The sequence below is a fragment of the Monopterus albus genome, unplaced genomic scaffold, assembly GCF_001952655.1.
Source record: "Monopterus albus unplaced genomic scaffold, M_albus_1.0 scaffold222.1, whole genome shotgun sequence".
Taxonomy (NCBI): domain Eukaryota; kingdom Metazoa; phylum Chordata; class Actinopteri; order Synbranchiformes; family Synbranchidae; genus Monopterus; species Monopterus albus.
In genome coordinates, this window is record NW_018128102.1 from 581,642 (window position 1) to 590,698 (window position 9,057).

The following is a 9,057-nucleotide window of genomic DNA, read 5'->3' on the forward strand; positions in this document are numbered from 1 at the left end:
ATGATACTTTTAGAGAATTTATCAAACGGCTGCAAATGGCATTTCACAATTTTGACTTTGTTAACGGAAACACAGTTTCTTAGTGTCAAGCACCATAAAAGTCTTCTCTGATTCTCTGAACCAGGAGGTTTCAATACAAACTAAAAAAAAAGAAAAAAAAAAAAAGAAAAGGATGGTTAGATAAGCAGCGTATCAGTGACACATTCATCAAGCAAAAATGTCTTTGGCAACTTAGTGTGATTCTGTTGAGAATAGTAGTGTGGTATCACGAGTACAGTTTTACAGCACAAAATGTGAAGCAAAGGGCAACATTTTAAATCCGCACTGTGGCATCCACAATGTGATAAACAGGCTTTATTTTTGTAATTTTGACTTGTGAAGTGTAGCGGCAGCCTCAGTGTGAATCCCTCCTTCAGGTTTTGATCATCTTCTTTGGCTGTCAGGATGTCAGTAATCCAGTCACTCCCTTTTCCAATGTTCTCTCTGTGATCAAATCACAGCTCTGGCGATTAGTTGTCAACGTGTTTCTGCTGCACAGTATTAGGTTGATCAGATTTATCTAGTTAATGAAGATTACTTCAGAACAGAGTGGAGCGTAAACTGAAGAAGCTTCTGTGGATTCAACTTTCCTCTGCTTCTTAATGTTCAGTCTTTTTTGTTTTTGACACCTTCCACTTGAGCTTCTGTTGTTTCAGCTGTTGGTTTGGATCAATATCTTTACTAATCCTCAAAGGAACTGTTTGACATTTTGGGATGCTAAATATGAAGCTACAGCCAGGAGATGGTTAGCTTAGGCCTGTGCCAAGTCAACAAACATCCTGGCACATAGCACCTCTGTAGAAAGAGATATAATGATATAAATACTGAGTTTTTGAGGCGCTGGTAGACAGAGTTAGATACCTTTGGACAAAACCAGTCTTTACCCATCTCCCTGCTATGTGCAAAGCTAAGCTAGCTGGCTGTAGCTATTTATATATATGGCAGTCAGTCTTCTCATATAGCTCTCGGCAACAAAGTGAACGTATTTACCAAAATGTCAAACTATTCCTTTAAGAAACTTACAACAAACATTTTACAATGTATGTTTACTTGTTTTAATCTAAACTGGACACTGGTTGCTCTGCACTTGCTCTAGTTTTCATTTTGTCTCAACCCCCTTTGTTTCTGGTCTTAAAACGGACTCAAACTGAATGGGACTTTTTTGTGCGTGTGTGTCAATAATGTCCGTACCCCACTGACATTCCAATGCCGATTCCTAGCCCCAGCCCCAGCCCCAGACTCTCCCTCAGGCCCCTCAGCTGCTCCTCGCCCAGCCGAATCTTGTCCTCCAGCTGCCTCTGCTCCACCAGCAGGGCGGCCTTCATCTTCACAAAGTGGCTATAAAGACAAGAAAACTGAGTTAACACGTTTAGCATATATTCTTATAAAACATGCATCTATGTGAACTGTAAACCTTTGGTACTTTAAGATATATTTTGTTTTTATTGCATCTTTTATATTTATGACATATAGTGAATTTTAGTAGGTTTTATTGTTATACTCTTATTAGTACGCTGCATTAAATGATGTCTAATCTGTCCTACCCTATGAACTCACAAACATATGTTGCATTTGCAATAAACTTAACTCAACTCAAATAATTGTACTTATTATTATGGCTCTTTATAATGTTGCCTGTGGGTTAAATCAGCAATACATGGACTAACAGCCCTTAAACATTCTAAATTGTGTGGTCTTAAGAACCGTCACCTTTTTTCTATTACCATAAAAACACACATTGTTTTCATGTTGGACTTTAAAGATTAAGATACAAAGCAAATCCATCCCCAAACAGAAACCTGGGCCAAACTGTTTACGTCACTGTTTCATCAGTGTAATGGATAATAATGTTACACCTGTAGTCTCTGTGCTGTTCAGGGGTGAAGCAGCCGGCCAACACCCGGCTGACAGCCTGCTCTCTGCGGTCGACGTGGTCCTTCAGGTCCTGAGCTTCTGACAGCTGCCTCATGAGCTGACGTTTCTTCTCCAGCAGGGGGGGCTAGAGGACAGCAAGATGGGTAAGGCACAGATAAAACAACACCAGTATTCTTTACAAATAGCCTTTGTTTGTTCATTCTTCTGGGCAGACCTCTAATCTTTCTTCTCTCTGTTTGATCTCCCAACTTTCAGTGCATCCTATTTATCCTTTCTGCATTCTTCAGTGTTAATATGACACTAAAGAATACTGTAGTTCTACTACAAACAACATCATCATGCCCCTTCCTTTATAGGCTGTATTCAGTTTAAACTAAACCACTCCTACACCTCACATCCCTCTCCTCTACTCCTTTTCTCCCCACCCTCTCATGGTGCTCAGTCTCGGGGTCCAGTGCATCCAGTGTGGCCTCCACCCTCAGCAGCCTCCCGGACAGCGAGAGCAGGAGGCTGACCACCTTGTCCAGGTCGCCAATGAACATGCGAAACTTGTCCACCTCATTGGGCTTACACGCCGACACCACCATGCTCTCCACCTGAGGACAAGGACAGAGACGCAGAGCTGGAGATGACTGAATTCAAGTGGAAACAGTTATTAGCTAATCCATTTCCAGAATGTTAAAGTTTGATTTACTGCACAAATTGTAAAATTATGAGTCAATACATAATCAACAGCGTCCAAATAGAACAGTCTTTTCTGGAGCTATTTAGCATTTATCAATAGTAAAATCCATTTACTACTGTACTGAATGCGAGTATAAACTGTTACCAAGTCAAAATGAGCAGGAAATCATTTCATCTTATATAAGGTTGTTGTAGTCCTCTGACAGCTTATTTAATATAGTTGGATTTTCAGCACAGGCTTTGGAACAAGATTGTTGGACAAACTGAACAGCCACAAAAATACACAAAAGTAAGCAACAGTCAGTAAGAGGGTGGTTTCATTTCCTCTTTCACTGGAACTGGTTTTTGAATGAATGAATGAAGAGATGGTGTCTCCCCACCTCCTCGCCCAGCTGTGAGTTGGCTCTGATGTCCTCCTGCAGCCCCCTCTGAGCTTCTCTCAGCACTGCCAGCTTCTTGCGGAGGCTCTCCATCAGCTGTTTCTGCTCAACAGCGGGAGAATTGGTCTAACATCGCAATATGAAAATAATAGGCAGCACAAGTCTGTCGTGTTAACTTTGACTGGAAGTTACTAAAAACACAGCAAACATAAAATACAGATTCCCCAACACTAGCAGCGACGGAACAGCTGTTACCTTGTAAGTCAGTTCGTCATCCTCGTCCCTCTCTCTATTATCAGTGAAGTCCTTCATCCGCGACAGAAGCTGCGCCTTGGCTGCCGATGTGCTGTAATAGGATGAACAGCTGGAGCTCGCACCTGACCTCCTGAGGGAGGCAGAGAGAGGAGAGCTGTTTTCATTTGCACAGAGATACAACAGAGGCAGAGCGACACAACAGACATGCTGCCATAAAATCCAGCAGTTTATCAGTGCACCTTGCTTATATCTATTTACCTTTAACTGCCCGCACCCTGCAGGATACAGCAGTTGTGTTGTTAAAAAGACCAGCCGGACATGGGATTGGTTTAATGTGAGTGCAGATAACTCCTAATTCTAAACGTCTATCTATAATTAGGTATTAATGTTTAATTGTCTCTATACATAAACAGTCCAATCATTGTTGATTTGTGGTTCTTTCTTCTTATATTTTTTTACTGTGTGTATGTAAATGACGCTCTACAACAAAATAAAGTTGTGCCTTTTTACACAGGGATCAAGGTACAATCAGAACATCAGGGGATCATAAGATTTAGATTTAATGATGAAAACGTTTGTTTAGTCTGACACTATTAACTGTTACTGAAACTGAAATGCATCTGCTGCCACTGTTTACAGTTCCACTTGCAAGTCATAATTCTTCCAACGATACTTCAACTGCTGTTGTCTCCCACAATTTAACTGTTGACTTAACTCCTTTGTGTCATTTTTGATTTATTCATTTATAACACTACAAACTTTCTCACTAAAAGGGTTTCATGTTCATATGTTTTATGTTCAGTTTCAAAAAAGATAAGGTAATCTAAATTACCTTTCCTACACATTGTCCTCTGATTGTCTAACCTTTCTTGCCTATGTGACAACATTTATCTATCTGGCACCTGTGCTAGAAAAAGTTAACTCTTTATCAACTTAACATAGGAAAAAGAAGGCTGGCTGCAGTAAGGAGTTCTGGAAAGGCTGTGGGAAAGGGGGAATGAGCTTAGTGACAAAAACAGTCTTGTACAAATCAAATGGCTTGTGTAACTGATGCACATCACACATACATACAGAGCCACATTTCACCACTGAGATTTAAACACTGTAACTGCCTCCTTGCCTCTTTTCTTATTACCTATCTAAGCTGTCAGTGTTGTGCTCCATGCTGTGATAGGCTCCTCTCCAGCTTTCCATGCCCAGCTCTCCCTCGCTGCTCTGGGGGAAGAGCTCCTCCAGGCTCAGGCGCTCTCTACTGCTCTCCCTGGCCTCCAGCTCCTCCTCCAGAGAGCTGCTTTCTGCCCTCGTCCTGCCCAGTGGTGAGCCCTCAGAATGTGGTAAGCTGTCGATATCCGTCTCCAGGACCGTAACTGGCAGCGCAAAGCACGGGAGCTCGCTGGTGATCGGTTCGTCCTCTGCTGGAAGCTCTTCCTCCTGGAAATCATCTATGTCCGTTTCAATGGGGACGTCGAGGTCAGCCTCCAGGCTCTGCGCAGGACTCGGACTGAGGGTAGTTTCAGATTCTGTTCCGAGTTCATGACTCTTGTGCTGCTCGACGCTCTGGAAGCCTCTGTTCATGCAGAGCTGTTGCTGCTGCTGTTCACAGTCTACAGGAAAGTAGGATTCAACGCCTCCATTTTCTACAGCAGGAAGATGTGCTGTGTCACTATGAGTCCTGGAAGATGGTGGTCTCTCCTTCTCAGTTCCGGGTCTCATGCTGTGCTGCTGCTTGTGTTGTCTTACTGACATTCTGTCCTGTTCAGGGCCGCGGCTGACACGTATCTCAGGAAAACTGCTGACACACAAAATAACAAAATAACTTTGTTGAAAGAGAATTTGATTTTATATTTTGATATTCAATTAATTAAGTCACTGTTCTGGTAAAAAAAAACTGGCTTGTCAAATGTCAAATGTGCATATTTGCTTACTTTCTTATTCCTTACAACAGTAAACTGATTTTGACCACTTGATTGTTAAAAAAAACTATTTACACAGGTCACCCTGGGCTCACTATAGATGTGATGTGCACTTTTTTATTTTATGGGTCAAACAATTATTTGACTAATCCAATTCAGTTAATCCAGAAAATAACTTAACTCTTTCCTGCCTATCTCACCTGCTCACACTGGTCTCTGGTGGTGGTGGTGGAGGTAGAGGCTGAGTTGACAAAACTTCCACCCTCTCCTGTTGCCCTCTATACGTGCTCCTCATGTTCCCTTCCTTTTCTCTCTTGGGCGGGTCCACAGGTCTGAAGGTTCTCCTGGAGAACATCGGGCTGGGTGGAGTAACAGTAAAGGGCTGTTCCTGAAACTGGGCCTGAGACTGATTGGGTGGAAAGTGGGAAAACGGCTGGTGCTCCTGCAGCTGTGGTTGATTCTGAGGGGATGAGGTGTGGGCAAATGTGCGTTCCTGGGTTTGAGATTGGTTGCATCTACAACGAGGGCAACCCTCTGACACTTCCTGCCTCTCTGGAGGAAGACTATAAGACCTCTGCCTGGATATTTCAAGTGATGGGATGTATGAGGAGTGAGTCGAATAGTGCCCCTCCGGGGTTTCAAAAGATGGAGGGCTGGAGTGCAAAGCAGCAGAGGAAGAAGAGGTGGAGAAGAGGGTGTGGTGAGATGCACGCCTGCGGTGGAACTGCTCCAACTTTGGGGGCGGTGGTCTCGGAGGAGGTGGCGTCTTCTTCCTATTTTCCTTGGCAGCATTTGCTGCGTCTCCTCCTCTGACGCCACCTGCTCCTTCCTCCACCTCGCACAGTGTCTGGCTGGATGCCACAGAAACTGATGGCAACCAGCGGTGGCTGCTGTCGAAGTGGAGGTCGTTTTCAGACATGGCTCTTAAAAGACGAGCCGAAGGAGGAGCGAAGGTGTATCCATTACGGTCACTGCTGCTGTCATCAAATTGTCTGAGGCCCCATCGACCCTGGTGGGGGTAGTGTTGGTACTGACTGATGCTCTCTGGTGGTCTGGGCTCCCACCTCCAGCTTGGGTAGTCCCTGTGATGTAGAGAAAGAGGAACAACAGAAAACAAATGGCCAGATTTTAAGCCTGGATGATTGATCTGCACACTTAGGGCTCCTTACAGTCAAGTCACAGCCAAGTGTGACCGAGTGCATTGAGCAAGACACTGAACCCCCAGTTGCTCCTGGTGATAATACCGGTGTGTGAATGGCCAAATAGTGTGAAAGCACTTGGAGTGCACTGTAAAGCACAGAAAAGCACTATACAAGTATAAGACCATCTGACCATTTATGAATGTATGTGTCTGTGTTTGTACTCTGTTACTAAAGGAAGTGGCTCACCTCTCAGTCAGGCTGTACTTCCTGTTGACCTTGACTGTGTCCTGTTGCCGGGCGGGATGGGTCTGTGGAAGAGATTTAAATTTGATTAATAACCAAAGGAATGAAGGAGCAAAGTGTTGGATCGGCACACCTTCCTGCTGATAGGAAGTGGGTGTGGTACTCCACCCCGCCATGTACTTCTGTGGTGAGAAGACTGATGGGGTGGAGGCCTTTTCTGCTGAATTTGGAGCATTTTGACTTCAAAAACATCTTGGAAGAGTTCAGGCAAACTAACACTCAATCTTAATATCAAATGTTTTACCAACACATTCATATATTTGGCTGTCAACAGGGCATGTCTCGTGTGACAATGATTCTGCCATGTTTGCATTAGCACGGAGATGCCGTGCTTCAAACCAAGCTAAGGGAGAAAAAGGGAGCGCTTGGTTTTGTGCAGCCCTGGTAATTTCCCAACGTTTATGAAAACATAGCTAAGCTTGTCAAATAAGAGCCTACTGAGTGACAGACCACAAGCAAGACTGAAAATAGCAGCCAGTAACATTTCTGTACTTTTACGATCTGTTTCCTTCCTCTGTCCAAACACACACACACACACACACACACACACAGGAACATTCTGAATAAATTTCATTTAAAATGGAATCATGCATATGTGTCTGTGTTTACATGTACTCCTTGATGTGTATGCGTCCCCTTTGCATGACTGCATTTAAATAGGTGTCCCTCTGCATGGGGTCTTATCACACCCTAGTCCTTAATCCAGCACATCTGTAACTGTTAAACCAGCAGCTTTTCAGTTGAAAAGGAGAAACATGAAGAAGTCAGGGTTCAAGGTTCCCCCGAGGCCTGTGCACAGTGAAAACTACACAAGAACAACAAAACAGTGTCAAGTTGAGCCAAATATGTGCTGAACTGAAGATGCATTTAATCCAAAACAAATGTCAATTTGGTTTGCTCAGTGTTAAATGACAAGGTTACCAATAGGTTGACGTTTCATAGGTTCAGACAAAGGGCTTCACCCTCTGCCAAGTAACTTTAATCAGCCTGTGGTAAAGACGAAACCCAAAGCTACTATTATCGCTGACTCAAGTGTCCACCGATGTTTCCCCAATCTCCCTCAGTTCCATGAATTATTTCAATGATCTGCTGCACTTTTGATGAGAATTTCATACTTTGACCACATGCAGAATGCTAGATTCGACTTCAAACCAACCATTTAACCACAGAGCACTTTGAACGAGGGGCCACTTAGCTCTAACTTCCAAGTGTTGCTGCTTGACCCCTCTCTGGTGCTGGCTCAAAGGACCAAGACAGTTTTCAGTCTCCATTGGTCATTTCAGTTTGGTCCAAATTCCACGACTTGTTTTTAGCGAGCTGTAAAGTTTGAAAAGCATTATTTGGTTCCAGTGCTGCTGTTATTTAGCTTAGCATGCCTGCTGCTGGGCCAGCAGGATGCTAAAGATACTTGTTAACAGTTGCAATTAAAACCTCTAACATACTGTATGTTAGCCGGGGTGATGCCTTGAAATAATGCTGCTTGTATACAATAGTTCATTTATCTGTAGTGCTCTGGTTGCAGGCCAGCCAGCAGTTGTCAGTTCTCACAGTTTAAAGGTTTAAAAATGTAGGTCACTTAAGGACACACATACGCTTAAGAGTCTTTGAGTAATAAGGAGAGGCACATCTATAGCATGTTATGCCTCTTGTTTTGTATAAATCTAAAAGTCAACTTTATGATGCAGATCTCAGGACAACAGAGTCCTCCTAAAGAGTTAACCTGACTCCTTAATGAACCTTTTAAGTGTGTCTTTGTCAGTGATGAAAACAAACTGTGTGTCTAAGTGTGAGTTCACATACATTTTCATGAATCTGATTGTGTGATTGTTTTGCAGTGAGAGCAGCACTCTTACCTCTGTAGGTGTGTAGCTCCTCACTGTGTACCCTTGATGCAGAGGTTGCTGGATTTCCAGGGGCTGAGAGGCCGTGCTGACTGGATAAAAAGCTGATCTCAGGACTTGACTCTGGGTTTGGCTGTGAGAAAACACCTGAGGTTTGGGCTGGAAGTTGTCCTTATGTTGGAAGTCTTGATGCTTTTCTCTGATGCCAGAATTGGCATAAAACTCCTGATGTGAGACGAGCTGAGTATCTTCTTCCCTTTCTTTCTCTCTTTCTCTCTCAAGCCCTTCATCTCTTTCTTTGTTGAGCCGTTCCATCTCTCTGGCCTTCTCCATCACCTTTTCTCTCTCCAACTCAAGCTCCCTCTCTCTTTCTCTTTCCCACTGTTTCACCCTCTCCTCTTGTTCCCTCTCTTGCTGAATCTCCCTCAGCCTTGCCCTCTCCATTTCCAGCTCCCTCTCTTGTTTTTCCTTCTCCTGCTGCCTCTCTATTTCTCTCAACCTTTCTTCTCTTTCTTGTTCCCTTGCCCTCCCTTCCATCTCCCTCGCTTGTTCCCTCTCCTTCTCTTTCTGCTTCACCATGTTAGTATTCGCAGACTGCCTCCTGGTCTCCAGAGTGTTTGAAGGC

At 43.7% G+C, this 9,057-nt stretch overlaps 1 protein-coding gene across 1 annotated transcript in view; it reads right to left on the reverse strand.

The window, feature by feature from the left end:
* Positions 1–184: 184 nt before the first annotated feature.
* The window catches only part of shroom4 (shroom family member 4), a 52,400-nt gene continuing 43,527 nt past the window's right edge, over positions 185–9,057 (reverse strand). The window contains exons 5-13 of the mRNA XM_020619532.1: positions 8,445–9,050; positions 6,535–6,596; positions 5,347–6,228; positions 4,369–5,025; positions 3,234–3,363; positions 2,979–3,104; positions 2,340–2,510; positions 1,896–2,038; positions 185–1,377 (exon numbers count right to left, since the gene is read on the reverse strand). Of these exons, the coding sequence (XP_020475188.1) occupies positions 1,215–1,377; positions 1,896–2,038; positions 2,340–2,510; positions 2,979–3,104; positions 3,234–3,363; positions 4,369–5,025; positions 5,347–6,228; positions 6,535–6,596; positions 8,445–9,050 (2,940 nt within the window). The 3' untranslated portion in view covers positions 185–1,214. The remainder of the gene's footprint in view (positions 1,378–1,895; positions 2,039–2,339; positions 2,511–2,978; positions 3,105–3,233; positions 3,364–4,368; positions 5,026–5,346; positions 6,229–6,534; positions 6,597–8,444; positions 9,051–9,057) is intronic.